This window comes from Mustela putorius, unplaced genomic scaffold (assembly GCF_011764305.1).
Source record: "Mustela putorius furo isolate JIRA1106 unplaced genomic scaffold, ASM1176430v1.1 tig00000196_pilon_pilon_pilon, whole genome shotgun sequence".
NCBI classification, from domain to species: Eukaryota; Metazoa; Chordata; class Mammalia; order Carnivora; family Mustelidae; genus Mustela; species Mustela putorius.
Window position 1 is genome coordinate 523,574 of NW_025421310.1, and position 17,008 is coordinate 540,581.

The following is a 17,008-nucleotide window of genomic DNA, read 5'->3' on the forward strand; positions in this document are numbered from 1 at the left end:
CTGGGAGTCTGGGAGTCTTGCAGCCCCCAGAGTCCCCTGTCAACACCCTTGGCTTTCTCTCCTAAGAGCCTGGTGTTCTGGTTCCCTGGACCCCCTCCCTCCAGCTGCTTCCCTGTGTGCCCACAGAAAGGAACAGGGAGGCTGGACAGTTGATTGTTAGTTGTTTTTGTTTTTAATTTGTCTCCAATGAGCAACATTGTTAGCCCCTCCCGGCAGGGGAAAAGAGTCCCAGAGGGAACAGGTCCAGCACCCACTTTGGGAGTGGGAGGCCCAGACTCTGGAGACCTTCAGGCTCAGCTCCCCACAGAGGATGTTAGGTTTGGAGGGCCCACACTCCACCAGGGTACGTTAGACTTGGCCACCCTGGGCACAGGCCCTTAGGAGTGGCAGAGGACATGGAGAGCCCTGGGGAGGCCTGGGGCCCCTGTCGGGAACAGTTAGAAGTTTAGAAGCAGTCCTGGCCCTTGGAGCAGTTAGAGATTAGCAGTTGACCCCCATCCCAGTGGGTGGTTAGAGACTGCGGGCTGTTACAGCCCGGCTGCCCAGGCCTCGGCTCCTGGGTGCTGTTAGAGGTTTGCCAGGGTCAGGGGGCGGGACCTCAGTTTTGGGGGTGGTTAAGAGACTGGGGAAACGTTCTGAGCTCCCCAGACAAGAGTTGCAAGTTAGAGGGGGCCAGGGCTGGTGGGGGCTCTGCGAGAGTTCTGCCCAGGAGCCACAGCTGTCACTGGGGCCGCTCTCCCTCTGAGGTCCTGGCCTCCTCCTTGGCGGGAGGTGGAGACTTCCTGGGGGAAGCTGAAGTGTTGGGGTTGGGGCTGGGGCTCCCCGATCCTGCCTGGGCGTCAATGCTGGCATGCTCCTTCCGGACGAGCTCCTCCAGCTCCTTCTGCAGGGGGCAAAGTTCACAGAGGTCAGAGGTCACCAAACATCATGGAGTCAGAGGATCTGAGGGGCAGGGGTCTAGGGGTGGGGCTCCAGGTGGGATGGGGTGGCCCAGATTCCTTACCTTCCATCCGAGGAGGTCGGCAAGAGCCAGGCAGCCCTGGTCACAGTCACCCAGCCAGGCTACGTCTCTGTGGGTGGGAGAGTCAGAGCTCCCGGGCTTGTCCCCGGCCCCTGCCTGCCCTTCCCACTCAGTGTGCCTTCTCGCCTTCCCTCCCACTTCAGCTGGAACCCATGCAGGCCCAGGACTCACCTGTAGGCCTTCTTGGAGTCGAAGTCCATGCCTCCTCCGAGGCCCATCATCATCCCCAGGAAAGGGTCAGTCTGTGGTGGTGGTGGGCGGGGGGGACAGCTCAGAACACAGACCCTGGACCAGGTAGCCTGGCTCTGTTCCCTGCTCTGTGACTTCACTCAAGTGACCTGGCCTCCCTGAACCTCAGTTTCCTTATCTGTAGAGTGGGAGGCCATCACCAAACTGCTCCTAGCAGGGTACTATCAGTGGGTGAATACTTAGAAAGTACTTAGGGGCACCTGCCATCTCAGTCAGTAGAGCACATGACTCTTAATCTCAGGGTTGAGTTCAAGCCCCATGCTGGGCCTGAAACCTACTTAAAATAATAAAATAAATAAATAAAACAAAGTGCTTGGAACAGTGCCTGGCCCATGGCATGTTTGGCCTGTTCGAGGAACCATCCCTCCCCAGGGATGAGGGAGCGAGGCCACCTCAGGAAAAGAGCTGAAAGCAGGAATGGGCGCCTCCCGATGCTGGGCTGCGAGCCCTGGGTCCGGCTTGCCCCGACTCTTCCCTCGCACAAAGCACAGCATTCCAATCCTGGCTTAAGTCGCTTCGAGTTGGGTTCTGTCCCTTGCTCAGAAGGGTCCCAAGTGACCCAGATGCCTGTAGAACCAGAGTCCAGGTGACCTGGAATCTGGATTCTAGAACTCCTGGTTCTGAGTTGGGGGTCCCAGTGAAAGGGAATGTGGGACCCCTGTGAGGAAGAAGAGGAGGAAAAATCAGAGGGGGGCTCAAATAAAAGCCAACTCACCTGCCCAGTCTTCTCCTTGTTGATGAGCAGGCGTGGGGTGGAGAGGGGTGCCCTGAGGGATGGCGAGCTCGGCGGTGAGGACCTGTGCTGGCTCCCCCGGTCCCCAGCCCCCGCCCCCGCCCCGTCCCAACCTACTTGCTGATGAGGGATGCGAAGGGCTGCACCTGTAGGGACGTGCCCATGATGAGGAGGAGATCCACCTTCAGGAAGTCCTGTGAGGGGGGCGTGGCCAGTGAGGGCTCCAGGGGCTCGGTGGGGGCTGGGCTGCTTCCCAACACCCCATCTGCAGCTAATTGGGGAGGCCATCTGCCCCCACGTGGGGGGGCCCAGGGCCACTTACTGACTGCATGCAGGAGAAGAATCTTGCTGGGAGGTTCTCGCCGAAGAACACGATGTCTGAGGCAGGGGGACAGACAGACACAGAGACAGAAAGAGAAGGTGAAACGGGAGGTAGAGGCAGGGTCAGAGAGAGAGAGAGAATGAGAGACAGGGCAGGAGCAGAGGCAGGCCTGAGGGCTGGGAGCAGTGGAGCGGTAGGGACAGATCTGGGGCACTGGTCAGGGAGGGAGGGTGGCCTTCTTGGGAAGGGGCTCGTGGAGGGGTGGGGGTCCCAGCCCAAATCTCTCTGGGTTGGGCCCTGGCCCCGAGGCTCACCAGGCTTCACCACGTTGTGACATTTCTCACACTTGGGAGTCACCTCTGAGAAGATCTTCTCTGGGCATGGGGAAGGGGAAGGGAGAGAAGAAGGTAAGTGACTCTGGGCTGGGGCCTGGGGCTGCGGCCAGCCTTCGTTGTCCACGAACACACCTCAGTCAGGGGGTTCCCTGGGGTGTTTGCCCTGCTCGCCCTTCTTGGAAAGCTGTCCTCCCTCTCCGCCCACCCCCCCACCCTCCCCAGGATTCCGGGGGTGGCTCCGAGCACAAGGCTACGGCTAATGACTTAAAGAATAAACAAAAGAACAGGTGAATGAGTAAGCGTTTGCCCTTTGCAGGGGTAACTGGATCTCGGCAACCCCCGACCTGGGCAGGAAAGCTCTCCCAGTGGGTCTTGCGGGACGGCTCTATTTTATTGTGGGGGAGAGGCCTGGTGAGTCCCAGGCCGGGTGTCAGAGAAAGGGAAGACTCTGCAGACGATCCTGGGATACATTCGCAGGCCCAGCTGCTTCCCATCCTTGGGTTCTGGGACAGACACCTACACACACACACACGCCCCTGGTCTTATGACAATCACACTCCTTATTGCTTATTGATTAAGGAATCTTGAAAAGCATTCTGTCTCTTGCAACCAACCCACAGAATATGAGCTCCTTTGTTCAACTCTTCATTCATTCCTTCAGCAGACACATACAGAGCCCTGTTGTGCCATTTGTAATGTCCTTAAAAACCTGACGGCATTGACAGTGGTGGAGAGTGTGTGGCGGCTACAGGCGCTGTCGCTGGGAGGGGCACACAATGGGGTGGTGTTCGTGGTCCGTTCCCCCCAGCTGTGTGCCCTTGAGCTATTCGGAAGCCTCTCCCAGCAGCGGTCAGCTGGCATCTGAGCAGAAGGCCACCCCCCACCCCCCCGGAGGCCCCACCGCAAACGCCGAAGCTGTCCCTGTCTCACACGGACACAGGACACCGGAGGCTTTGTGAGATCAGCACAAAGAATGTCAGGAATGGCCTGCCAGGGTGAAACGCGGGGCTTCTGAGCAGTACAGTGGACGTCAGACAAGCCTCTCACTGGCCTCTGAGAAAAAACTGGCTGACTTTTCTTTTCCCCCTTTTCTGGACTCTCTGCCCTTCCGTGAACCAGGACAGTGACTCTAACAAGCCCTATTGTCTGCACCCCTAGGGAGGGCCCCCAGCCTTCATCCCCGAACCAGGCCTGTGTCCAGCTTCACATTCCACGGACTCTGACTCACGGGCCTTTGGACCCCGTGGCTCTCACACAGTCCTGTCCAATCTGGTCGTCCCAGCTGTGTGTGGCTTTTAACATTGAAATTACTAAAAATGGTGTAAAATTACAAATTCTGGTCCTTGGTACTGTTGGGCACATCTGTCAGTGCCCAAGAGCCATATGCGGTTGTGGCCGCCATACTGGACAGTGCACATTTGGATTCGAAGGTAGTTGGGTTTGCCCTTGCGGGCCCCCTTGTGCAAGGTAAGGTCAGAGCCCCTCACAGGATTAAGAGCTGGGGCCTTATGACCTCACAGAACAGACTGTGGGATACTCTGGTGGCCTCTATCCCAACACACGTCTCTGTGTGTGGCTGGACGGGGTGTGGGACCTGGTTCCATTATACCTTGGCTGGGAGGTGGTGTCGGAGCAGTGAATCTTGCCCGCTGCCTCAGGTCTCCAGGGCGCTGCTGTCAGCAGCTAAAAAGAGCCACAGAGTGGGACGGAACGGGTGCCCACCACCTGGAGGCCCCAGGGAGCAGACACGGGGCACCCACGAGGCCTGCCCTCATGGATGACCGTGGATGACCTTGGGCACCTCACCCTTCATCCAGCTGAGCGAGTACTCCCGCCGGCAGAGGGGGCTGATGCAGTGCGAGGTGTAGAAGGTGCCGTGGGCCTCCACCAGGTCCTCAGGCTCCAGCCCTGCCACTCGCTCCAAGGTGTCTATGTTCTGGGGGGAGACACAGAGGGAAAAGGCTCAGGAGTGAGGCAACCAGGAAAGAAGGCAGAGCAGGGCCCTGCGAAGAGAAACAAAGGGGAGAGAGGGAGGAGGGAGGGAGGGAGAAGCAAGGGGGCCGGGTGTGCCTATAAACCCCTCTGCTCACTCTCAGGGGGGGCCGACCAAGTGGAAAAGTCACAGATGGTTAAAGGTGGGGCCCAAAGCCATACATCTGTGAGCCCAGGCCCACTGCCACTGTCAGCCCAGATGGAGTGTTTCTGCATAGTTGGGCCACTTTGTTTCCATTTCTCAGAAAATTTGTTTTTGTTAGGACCACATGACATTAGAGCCACCTGCCAGAAATTTTGATGGCACTGATGGGGAAGCCTATAATGTCTCTGTTGGAAATAAGAGCGCCCTCGGATGTGGCATTTGTGCAGTAACCAACCTGCACAACTGTCTGTGGCACCCCTGGCTGAGCCGTAACAGAAATAAGTGAATCGGGAGGGTTTATTTGGTTTCAATCACTGTTTTCGTAATCAGCAGTTGGGTGTCTTACTGTGGTCTGTTTTCACAGACGGCACATTCACTGGCATTCTTTTAAGACACGGATAGATTCCTCATTAAACCAGCAGGACTATTCTTCCCTTCCACATTGACATATGTGCTCTCTCATTTTTCTTAAAGCACGCAGCCCCCCGGGAGCAGCTTTTGTTTGCCCGTGAGGAATGCTGCAGAGACAGGTGCTGATGGAGCTGACGGAGCCCGCAGCACACGGCCAGACGCCACCCCGAGATGGCGGGTCATGTGCAGCCCACAGCTGACCTGGCACGGCCTCCCTGAGCTCCATGCACAACCAAAAGGGTTCTCTTTCAGGGGCAGACGGCCCCAAGCACTTGTCTCCGCTCCCTGCCAGCAATCAGCTTGTTCCCCAAACGTGCAGACAAGAGCCACTGTTCCCAGACTCTCTCTGGAGCTCTTCCTCTCCCAACCCCGCATTAGTTTTGCCTTTGTTACTTGACTCAGTCTATGGCCCTGCTCACATGTGAGGAAGCAGTGTGCATGCAAATAATTAAATAGTGTGTAAAAAAAACACACACACACAAAAAACTAAGCTGCCTCTGTTGTTCTGAGGCCACTTCTGATTTAAAAAACCTCGAATGGGGCGCCTGGGTGGCTCAGTGGTTAAGCCGCTGCCTTCGGCTCGGGTCATGATCTCAGGGTCCTGGGATCGAGTCCCGCATCGGGCTCTCTGCTCAGCAGGGAGCCTGCTTCCCTCTCTCTCTCTCTGCCTGCCTCTCCATCTACTTGTGATTTCTCTCTGTCAAATAAATAAATAAAATCTTTAAAAAAAAAAAAATAAAAATAAAAAACCTCGAATGGGAAAAGAATGAGGCTGTCCTACATGTCCTGATATGGAAATGATCCCTTCAAGAGATTAAAAGGCACAGGAGAACAAAGGTGGTAGCAAAGCTATATATGAAGGTGTGTATTTGTTTGCCGGTGTATACACTATTTTGAAAGGCGATACACGGATGCCTGGGTGGCTCAGTGGGTTAAGCCTCTGCCTTCAGCTCAGGTCATGATCCTGGAGACCTGGGATCAAGCCCCACATGTGGCTCCCTGCTCAGCAGGTCTGCTTGTCCCTCTCCCTCTGCCCCTCCTCCCTGCTTGTGCTGTCTGTCAAATAAAGAAATAAAATATTTAAAACAAAAATAAAGGTGATAGGAGAAGCCAGCAACAATAGGGGCTTCTAGGGAGGGAAGCTGGGGGCTGGGGAGTACGGCCCCAGGATGCTCTCTCCTAGAGGACAGGCGGTGATGAATGCAGGGTGGTACAGTGACATGTTCCCTGGGTGTGTGGCAGCAAGCAGGGCAAGGTGAGGGTGAGCACTGTCCAGCTCCGGCCCAGTGCTCACTGCCCCCAACCCCTGCCCGGGGTGGGGGTAGGAGGGCTGGCAGTTCTTCTCAATCTGCAGGAGGAGACTGAAGTCCGATTGTCAACGGAAATCCCTTGCTTTTTAAACCATGGCTCCCTTTTTGTTTCAAAACACAGTGTCCCCCTGATGGACACAAAGGCAACAGCAGCTTTGAAGAAGCATGAAGTTGGGGGTGCCTGGCTGGCTCACTCCCTAGAGCGTGCGTTTCTGGATCTCGAGGTTGGGAGTTCGAGTCCCACTTTGGGTGGAGAGGTTACTTAAAATCAAGAAAAGAAAAAAAAAAAAAAAAGAAAAGAAAGAAGAGAGAGAGGAAGGCAGGCAGGCAGGCAGGGAAGGAGGGAGGGTAGGAAGATGCTATGTGGGTGTGGATATGGAAGAGTCTTCCACACAGGGAGTTAAGTGGCAGAAAGTCAAGTACAAGCCCCACGTGTAGGCTAAATGCTATGAATATATTTAGAAGCCGCTTTGCTGTGGAGATCGCAGGGGCTTGAGCGAACAGGGAACTGTTCACGTGTTTGGACGGAGACTTGCATCTGGGGATAAAAACAGCTCTTGTACACGGCCCCAGAAGTGCAACACCATCACAATCCGGAAAGAGGTGAAGACAGGGTGTTCCAGAAAACTGGGTCAGTGACTCAAAAAGTGACTGAGGTTGACGGAGAGGGTGACAAGTTTGGAGAAAACAAAACAAAATGGTGTCTTGAAACATGAGAGGGGAATGCTTCTCCCCTCACTCCCGCCACGGTTGTCTGTTTTCTGTCATCAGCCGTTTTGCTGATGCGTGTGCAGTTAAAGCTGCACAGTCACTGTTGCCAGGAGGGGACACTCGCTTCCCAGAAGAGCGACCCATCTGCTTCCACCGTCAGGGCAGTTTCCTCCTTGGTCTCTGTGCCCCCCTCCTCACCACTCCCAGTAGGTCCTGGACATGCAGCCAGGGGGACCCCTGGGTCAGGTCATATTCCACCCTGCTCAGAGCCCTCCTGTGGCTCCCTCTCACTTAGCCCTTCCTGCGGCCCCAAGACCCCACATAGTTAGTCCCTGTCCCCCCCACCCCCCTATTCTATCCTGCTGTCCTCTCTGTTCACTTGAGCCAAATACAGTCTCACCTCAGGACCTCTGCCCTGGCTGTTCCTTTTGCCTGGAACACACTCTCCCCCCAGATGATACCGTGGCTCCCTCTGTCCCCTCCTGGAGGTCTTTGTCTAAACGCGCACTTCTCAGTGAGACCTTCCCCGATACCTGTTGACAACAGCACCCCCCGCAACACTTCTAATTCCCTCTCCTGCTTAATCATGACCCCCTAGCTCTGCTTCCTACCCATCATGTCCACTGTCTCTCTCTCCCCACAGCAGACTGTCAGCTCTAGGAGGGCAGGGATGTCGCCGCCAGCAGGGCCTGGCACAGGGCCTACACTGGGTAAACACTTGTGACAGAAGATGACAGTAGCAGGGCTGCGGTGTGGATTTCATGGAATCAAGCACAGGGGGGCCCTTGGCTTGGAGAAAGCTGTGTTTATCATGTCTGAGCCACGTCCTGTGGATAAAATGGCCTCTGGGAAGAAAGGTTAGGTTTATCCTGAGCGGGAGCTCCTCCTGGAAAGAAGAGGCTGTCCTTTCTCAGGCCACCACCACCAGTCCTAGGCAATGGACTCCTGCCCCCATTTGAGAAATCAGTACTTAGGAAGAAATTCATCCTCCCCCTGGTGGCGGCTTCCCAGGCTGGCAGGCTCCAAATTGCCAGGTGCAGGAAGAAAATGTTAGAATGCCCAGTTATAGTCAAGTATTCTCTCTTTTTTAATTTTGGGTTCTAAGGTATCATAAAAAAAAAAAAACATTTATTTCTTTTAGAGAGAGAGAGAGAGAGCGAGTGCAAGCACACAGGGAGGAGAAAGGCGGAGGCAGAGGGAGAGAAAGAATTTTAAGCAGACTTCCCTCTGAGCATAGAGCTCGATCTCACCACCCTGAGACGATGACCTGAGTAGAAACCAAGAGTTGGGCACTCAACAGACTGGGCCCCCCGAGGAGCGCCCTGAGGGATCATTTACAGCACGATGTCACTGTTACTGACGCCTTGTAATTTCAATTTCATGTATTCATCTGCATTCATAAAACACACATTCCTAAAACAAAGGTAGGGGCACCGACTGCTTTTACAGTGAGGGGTGTAAGACGCTGGAAACGTCTTGTCGACTAGTCCAGAAACCCACGATGTGAGCCGTCCTTGCCAGAGAGCCCCAGGGCAAGGCCCTCGGCTCAGCTCCTGACATGTACGAGCCAAGGCCCGTGGCACACGCAAGCCCTTTGCCTAATGTCAAAAAGATGCCCCTTTCTTGAGACTCTCCATCCGCCCGCTGGGAAACGGGTGTGGTGTACTGATTTTGCCAGAGCCAGTTACCCCGTGGCCATCTGCTAAAAACCCTAACCAACCCGGAAATCTACTGTGCAAAGTGTAGCCCCTAAGACGTGCGGCCCTGAAAGGCCAAACTGTTCTGGCCACTGCGGCTGAGGGGAAGGGGAAGGGGAAACTGAGGCTGAGGGGAGGTGCAGGGGCTCCCTGCAGGTCACACAGCAAGAACTCAGCGGCCTGGGCTCTCAGGCCCCAGGGATGCCAGGATGCACACGGCCAGCCCTCCCCCGACCCCCAGGGAGCCTGAGGCCGCCTACCTGCGTGTAGCAGCGCAGCAGCAGCCCCTTCTCCTTCAGCAGGCGGATGAAGTAGTGGCAGACAGTCGGCTGGAAGGGGGGGGCAAGCGGAACAGTGCCCATCGTGACAGAGCCCATTTGCTGCACATTGCCTCATGCCAGGAAGTGTTCCAGACACTCTGGCTTTTTTACATCATGGACTCATCACACTGGCCTCGGGAGCATCACTGGCCCCATTTCACAGATGGGAAAATTGAGGCTCAAGGTCACAAGAGTAGGAAATGAGGGACCAGAACATGGACCCTCGTGGCCCGGAGCCCATGTCCTTTATGATCATGGGATATTTGTCTGAAGAGCCCCAGAAGAAGCCTTTCCCATGCCTGCTGCCCCCCAAGCTTTCCTGAGTGCCCAGCAAGAAAGCTCACCTTGAACTGCCCAGGATAGAGTTCCTTGGCGAGAGCAAAGAAGGGCTCTGGGTGTTTCTGTGGGAGAGAGAGCCAGAGGGCAGGTGGGCACCCAGATGCCCCTGGTGAACTGAGAGTTGGGAGTCAGGCAATCCCATTCCCTCCCCATTACAGACCTTCCTGCCTGGGGAGCACATACCTTAAAGTAGCCAATCTCAAAGATGGCCTCTGGGTAAGGAAGATGGTACTTCTCCAGGTTGGCATAGAGGCCGGTGGATGGGGAGCGGAAGTCAGGGATGCCGGCAGCTGTGGGCCAGGGGGTGAGGTGTGGAGCAATGGGTCAGGGACCTCCATCTATACCCCATCAATCCCTCCCCATCAAAGGCACAGACACGGCTACCTCCAGTCCCTGTAAGGGGGTCCCCAAATGTGGGAGTAGCTATGAGGAGGGAGGGGAGGCACTTACATGTGGAGATCCCAGCTCCTACCAAACAGATGACCCTGCGACCTGGAGGAGAGGAGTTTCTGCATCACGTGACAGTATGCTCGGCCCCCAAATAACAGCACCCATCACAGCCCCCGATGTCGTTTCCTCCGTGCCAGCATTTCAGATGCATGAATGGTCTTCCCAATCATCTCAGGGGGAAGGGGAGGTTAACACCCCCACTTTACAGATGAGAAAACCAAGGCTCAGACAGGGGAAGGATCATGCAGTCAACTGGTGGCAGAGGGGGACAAGGAAATGACGGTTTCAAATTATACCAACTTGGACAGATTTGAGAAAAGGCCACTTGGAGAGAAGTTTCCCCTCCTAGATCTATACAAAAACACATGAGCTCTTAGTGAGAAGGCTGGGCAGTGGTGGTGGGGGTCTCCCCTGGAAGAGCTACAGATCACTGGGAAAAATCTCTGGCCTAACCTCACCTTTTGGACACAATCTTGAATGACCATCTATTTCTAGCATGTTCCTTCAGCATATTCCTTTCCTCTATAATCAAACACACACCAGCCACTGGAAGTCTGATCATTTTCTGGTGAAGACCAAAGATTTGCCCCTCTTGGCTCTCACCCAGTGAAAGCCGGTAGATAAGAGGGCTTGGATCCTAGCTCTCCTGCTCACCAGCTGGGGCTGGCGGATGGGGGCATGACGGGGGGGGGGTCTTAGTTCAGCTCCCCTCTCTGGGTTCCAGCTTCCTGCTCTGTTAAATGGGCATAATTACATATGGCTTCATGGGGCTGTCGAGAGAATGAATTCATTCGTGTAAAGCTTAGATCAGAGCCCAGCACTGAGCAAACACTACATATGTGTCTGCTATTATTCTCTGAGGCAATTGTACCTCTTGAGACCCAGGGTTTGTACGCGTATGAGCACTTTGTTCCTCTGCTTTTCTCCTGGCTTTCAGAAAAAAGGATGGGAAGGTGTGGTAGGAGTCGAATCACTTTGCAAACATTCAGGGCTGTGCGGAAATAGCTCTGTTGTCTTATCAGCACCTGCTGGGCAGCCTGGCTATGTGGGACCCAGGCATCTGCCCATCAGCTGATGGCCAGCCCCAAGTGTGAAGCCCCTGAACTGGGGACCTCTGGGGCATCCCATGCGAAGGAGGACAGCAAGGGGGATGAAGCCCTTGGCTTTGTCTCGGGGTTGCCACTGGGCTAGGCCCAGCTGGAGCTAGCTGGGGCCACACAGGAGGCACCGTGTGCTCTGGATTCAGGGAAGCCTGGGGTGGAGTCCTGACTGCCTCCTGCCAGCTGTGTGACCCTGCACGGAGTCCCAACCTCTCTGTGCCTCCACTTCCTCCTCTGTCCACACCACTCCTGTGACAACCTCATAGGTACAGTGTGAAGGTTGAAGGAGAGGACGTCTAGCCTAGCCCAGCACCTGGCAAATGGTGAGGGCTCAGTCAGCTGTCGTTCTTCACTGTGCCCCTCACGGGCAGCCTCGTGAGCCCACTGTCCTAAAACCCAAGTGTGGGAGGACGGAAAGAACCAGAGCTTTGCGGCCATTGCCTGTGCTCTCTTTGGGGAGGAGATGTCTGCAGACAGCTGCCCGGCCTGGCCTGGGAGAGTGGGAGGCTCAGGGCAGCAAGCCTGGACGCCTGAGCAGGGAGCCGGCAGCAGCTGGAGGACAGGGAAATGGGAGAAGACGTCCTCAACAAAAGGCTGTTCAGGACCCTCAAAGGGTCAATTGTTCTACTTGAGGACTGCTGAGGGCCCGGTTTCTCAGACTCTGGTGACCTCAATTTTCAGCAAGAAATAGAAATGACATGGTGACCTAGTAGAGAGGCATCTACACAGCACTCCAAAACACACTTCCGGTAATAGTGGTCCCAGGGCACGCGGCTCTTGCTCTCCTCCCGGCCCCTCTTCCGGGCATTTCCCTCTCTGTTCCTGGGTTGCACCCCCTAGGCACGTTCTGGGGTAATTATTATTGGTAGCGTCTTCAGTCTGTCAAACAGGCCTGGCCAATCAGCAATAGAGGTGTGACCCACGTCTGGCCAATCAGGGATAGACAGGTGATTGGTTTGTGGTAGAAGTGTGACCCAACCTGGCCCAATTGGGGCGCGCGCGATCTCTGCCCTTTCGCTTGAACCCCTGGAAGGAGATACTAGGCTAGTGGAACTGACATGTGGTACCACCAGGAGCCTCCTTCACCTCCACGCAGAAAACTGGCGCCAGAGGGGGTTAAGATCTTTGACAACACGGAAGCTTCTGAATCCAGCCATGCTTAATGCTGGATTTTAGTTACAGGGTCAATGCTCTCTTTTTGGCCTAAGCCGGTGGGAGTTGGGTTTCTTGTTACTTGGTAGCAAAAGGTGTGACGGTTCAAGTGGTGGCAGCTGAGAAGTCACATGGGGCCAGGAGCAGGGCAAGTGGTGAAAGGCAGGGCAGGGACTTACAGCGCTCGCTCTGCATGTAGCGGGTCACCCCTTCCAGGGTCAGGTCGTCCAGCAAACGCTCCTTCTGGGTGCCCAGGCCCAGTGTCTGGGAGAAGAAGTTCCGCAGGAAGTCCACTGGCCAAAAAGCAAAGAGAGAACAGGAGGGTGGGTGTTCAGCCCAGGAGCCCTGGGGCCCTGAGTGCCCCAGTCCACCCTGGGATCCCCCACCCTCCCACAGTCAGGGTCCTCTAGGTGCTGGCATTGCACCCAACAGACATACTTAGAATGTCACCCTCAGTGGAGGTGAGGGGTAGCAAATACATCCCTGCCCTAAATTGCTCCCCCAGAACCCCACTCCCAGGGAAGATACTCACTCTCTGCTTCGCCGCCAGTGGCTCCTTCCTCAGAGTCTGAATCTGAGTCCTGGAAGGGGTTGGGGTGGGGTGGCCAGGCCCCAGAAGTGGGATTAGCGAGGGAAGAGAGAGGAGGATGGCACCCGGGTTTGGGGGAAAGGCTCTGGCTGGAAGTGGGCCCAAGGAAGAGAGGGGTGGTCGGGGGACAGTGTGCAGGCTCTGGGATGGGCTGCATGGGTTGGACACGTGGTCCCACTGCTCCTGAGGAGCTCATGTTCTTTGCTGTTTTGAGTTTGATGGCCCTCATCTTGGACATGGAGCTCAGAGGATATGGCACTGCCTCAGAGGGCTCTCTGACATGAAGCATTAGCCTAAGGGAGGCGCTCCAAGGGGCACCCAGTGGGTAAGTGTCAGAAGTGCCTGGTGTCCCATGTCTTTGCCTTGCATCCCCACCTGTCCCCTGTAGTGTGGGCCTGCTGCCCTCCTCATCAAAGTCACTTCTATGAATAACCCCAGTGGAAATGCCCCAGTCCTCACCCTGGGGCCCTTAGCCCTCCTTCTTGAAGCCCTGGGCTCCACCTTTCCAACCCCTCCCTGTCATTATCTACTCTTCCCCTCGGCCAGGCTCCCAGATTGCAGATCTGAGACTCCGTGCTGCCCTCGCCCTCCTACTTCCTCTCTCCACTTTTCCTGGGCTAGCTGCCTCATCTGTGCCAATGGTCTTGGGTTAGGCGTTGATAATGCCACCTCCTAGCCCCAGATCTGGGACTCCTGCAGCCTTCTGGATACCTCTGTTGAAGTGACCCCTGGCCTCCCTCTCCCACCACATCTCAATCTTGGTCATAGCATCTCTCCTAAACCTGTCCTTCCTCCTAGGTCTTATCTCAGTCTGGCTTCTGTCCCCCAGTCTTTGTCTCCCTCACCCGCCCTCCTGCCCTAATATGTCTCCTCCCCAGAGCTCTACCTGGTCCAGCCAGTCCTCCCCCTGGGGGCCCTGTCCTCCCTAAGCTCTCAGCCTCGGCCTCCACCCCAATGGATGTTACCACCCTCCAGGTGACTGCCTGGCTCTGTCAGCCCACCCTGCCCTCTGCTCCAAGTGCCCTTCTCACTGGCTTCTCCAGTCTATAACCATCAGATCACCACTGGGAATGTCAGCTCCAAGATGGCAGGGAGTTTTCGTGTTTACCGGTGGACACCCCGTGCCGGGAACAGGGCCTGGCCCTGACAGGAGCTCCAGAACTATCCACCACTGAATGATGGATACTCACTGTGCACTACACCAGGGCTGGGCCCTGCAGTGGACCTCACAAAAGCACAATTCTGACCAATGCAGTCTCCTGCTTAAGACTCCTCCCCCAAATTATTCTCTGCTCTGGTTTCAAGCCTTTTGGAATAGGAACCACTCTTCCAAACATATTTAAAAATTTTAAATTGCTCTTCCATAGGTTTTGTAAAAACTTTGATCATGAGACCACGTGTGACTTGAGACACTTGCCTCTAGTTCCCTCACCCACCCCTGTCACGATAACCACCATTCACAGTACAGTGGTAATGACTCTAGATTTTTTCTCTGCATACAAAACTCATTCATTTTCCAGAAATGGGTCCGTGCCACGGTACAACACTGCACCTTGCCTCTTCCGCAGAACAATATACTATAGATCTACCTCCTCCTTTAAAAAAGCTACATAGTGTTATATTGTAAGGCTGTAGTGTTACATTGTAAGGATGAGCCATAGTTCATTTAACCCGCTTACTGACAGCCACTTGGGCTGTTTCCAGTGTTGCCCTATCACAGACAATGCTGCAATTTACACCCTCAAATCTCTCTTTCTGGGACTGAGGATCCCTTTTTAACATTAAACCTTTCTCTGTGAGAGTGGCTGAGCCATCGGAGCCAGGCGAGGGAGAAATCCCAGCCCAAAAGGGAGCTTTCAGACCCTCAGGGTGGCCCTGCTGTGCACCTGTCAGGGGCCTTCCTCTCAGCTTCCACGCTGCCCTACATCTGAATGGCGATCTTGCATCTCTGGGTGGGGGGGTTGGCATCCTTTCAGACTGCAGACAGTGAGGCTCTGTGGAAGGACTTGAGGGCCCTGCCCAGCATGTGGGAGCAACTTGGCTGTAGCAGGACCTAGAGATGCTGGTGGGGCCTTCAGGTCTCTGTGAGGCAGCCTGGCTACCTCTTCCTGAAGTTTCTGGAAGGCAACCTGCAGAGTGCCCTGGGTTGCAAAAACAGTCCCTGCTCTTCTAGCAAGGGCAGAAGAGGTGAGGAAGATAGAGGACAAGTTACCTAAAAGCTCTGCCTCAGATTCCTCATCTGTAAAATGGCCCCAGTAGACCTTGCCCCCTGCAAGGGATTCTGGGAAGATGAAATGAAATGTACACAGAGACCCGAGCAGAGGAGCTGGCTGGAATAAGTACTCAATAAATGCTAACCTCAGCTACAATTAACTAACCACCCCCAGCCACCAGGCTACTGACCACACCACACCCTTTGTGCCCTCTAGTCTTCACACAACCTGTACACTCTGCGTGGAATGCCATTTGTCACACTGCATAAGACAATTCTAAGTCATTCTTCACTTACTGTGAGGTGTCTGCACCACAGTCTGACTCCTAGGCCAGCCTGTGGATTCACTCAGGGAACAGATTGGCCAGAGCCTCTGTGACCCCACAAAGTTTACTCTGCCTTGAGCTACTTTCGTAATCACCCTGGAGGGTCATTTCCAGTCACTTGTCTGTGAGATCTGTGCATTCAGAGACAAAATCGGATGCCCCTCTCTTCCATGCCCAGCATCAATGAGGTTCCGAAAGGATACGGGGAGGGAGCAAGGAAAGAGAAGAATTTGGGAGGGCAGGCCTGAAGTTGAGGGCACACCCTTCCCCGACAGTCCCCAGAATCCACCATTCCCCAGGAGACTGAACCAGGAGTTGGGGCAAGGGACTGGGGCAGTGAGCTTAGGGCCCTGGGGTGACTGTCTCCCCTCTGCCACCTCCCCCCCACCCCGTGTGAGGTGTGGGAACAAGTCCCATCTCTCTCCTTCCCTCCACCCTTCCCCAAATCTCACCTGAGCCTCCTGCACCTTCCCTGCCTGGGTCTCCAGAGGGTCAGAGGCTGGGGGAGGAGGGGGAGCAGATGTGGTTACAGTGGGGGGCATGGTTAAGTGGGAATGAAGGTATTCAAAGCAGAGGGGCAGGGAGCAAGAAGGCCCATCAAGCTAATTACACTGGGTTGGGAGGGAGAGAAGGGATGGGGAAAGCAGACCACGTTAGAGTAAACAGTGCTGTCAGAAGTGGTCAGTGAGGGACAAGGAAGCTGGGACTGGAAGGTTTAGGAGAGGCAGGAGAAAGCAAAGCATACCGGACATGGAGGAAGACTTAGAAGTGAGGAAGGAAATAGTGTTTGTGTGTGTGTGTGTGTGTGTGTGTGCAGGGAGGGTTAGGTTTACTAACAGAGAAAGTTTAAAAAGGAATAGAGGATATAAGAAAATACTCCGAGTAGAGACAAGTTTAGGAGAGGAGGCGCAGTGGGGATGGCATGTTCAGGAGGGGCACAGGAACTAGAGGGAAGAGATAGGAGGGGGGCACCAGGGGTTCCCTAGCATCATACAGGTACCCTAACAACCAGGTACCCTTAGCAACCGGGTCCGCGGCAACCTAAGTCCTTAGCAACGAGGGTCCTCAGCAACCAAGGTGCGAGAAACACGCGATCATTAGGATCTTGGGGGACGTGGCAAACGGACACTTAAAAGCTCGCGACCCAGAAACCCACCAACCAAGCAAGATGGATCACTTAGCAACGACACCCCCCCTCCCAACCTTGCCCCGAATCCCACTCCCCTCCATGCGGCCCCAGTCTCCAGCCCCACCATGCCCGTCCTCGGGCCCCGGGGCCTGCAGCCCTCAGCCAGGCCCCGGCGCGGCCCGGCCCGACCCTCCCACCGGGGCCCCCGACTCACGATCCGGCTCGGCCATGGGCGCGGGGCGGGGGCCCTCGGGGCTGTCACCGACTGCTCTGTCCCGTGACGGCACCGGAAACAGGAGGGGCAGAGATAGGGCAAAGAACTACAACTCCCAGAAATCATCAAGGAGGCGTACAGGCTCTCGATAGCGACTGGCTCAGGCCGCTCTTAGGTTAAGAAGACACGCGAGGGCCGGACTACGAGTCCCAGAGTGCTCCGCGCAGGCAGCCATGTTGGTAAAGGGCGCC

General features: G+C 55.4%; 1 protein-coding gene across 2 annotated transcripts; it reads right to left on the reverse strand.

The window, feature by feature from the left end:
• Nucleotides 1-149: 149 nt before the first annotated feature.
• Nucleotides 150-16,908, reverse strand: SIRT2 (sirtuin 2). 2 transcript variants are annotated; one of them, XM_004776218.3, is made up of 16 exons: nt 16,758-16,908; nt 15,867-15,913; nt 12,820-12,868; nt 12,467-12,580; nt 10,036-10,077; nt 9,769-9,875; nt 9,591-9,647; nt 9,187-9,255; nt 4,467-4,596; nt 2,640-2,699; nt 2,326-2,381; nt 2,121-2,197; nt 1,986-2,037; nt 1,193-1,263; nt 1,004-1,070; nt 150-883 (listed from the first exon to the last, which is right to left on the reverse strand). In XM_004776218.3, exons 1-16 carry the CDS (start codon nt 16,771-16,773, stop codon nt 722-724), a joined length of 1,176 nt encoding a protein of 391 aa, XP_004776275.1. In that variant the 5' UTR covers nt 16,774-16,908; the 3' UTR covers nt 150-721. The 2 variants fall into 2 exon arrangements, with proteins under 2 accessions (XP_004776275.1, XP_004776274.1); XM_004776217.3 differs by lacking the exon at nt 15,867-15,913 and having other exon boundaries at nt 16,758-16,898.
• Nucleotides 16,909-17,008: the final 100 nt, after the last annotated feature.

What these genes read in the sequence shown, in the direction of transcription:
- SIRT2 (XM_004776217.3), bottom strand. Translation starts at nt 16,883, where the DNA reads ATGATTTCTGGGAGTTGTAGTTCTTTGCCCTATCTCTGCCCCTCCTGT. An exon ending in TTGAGATTGGCTACTTTAAG is followed by an intron (nt 9,648 to 9,768) that starts GTATGTGCTCCC and finishes TCTCTCCCACAG; the next exon opens with AAACACCCAGAGCCCTTCTT. An exon ending in GACTCCAAGAAGGCCTACAG is followed by an intron (nt 1,071 to 1,192) that starts GTGAGTCCTGGG and finishes TCCCACCCACAG; the next exon opens with AGACGTAGCCTGGCTGGGTG.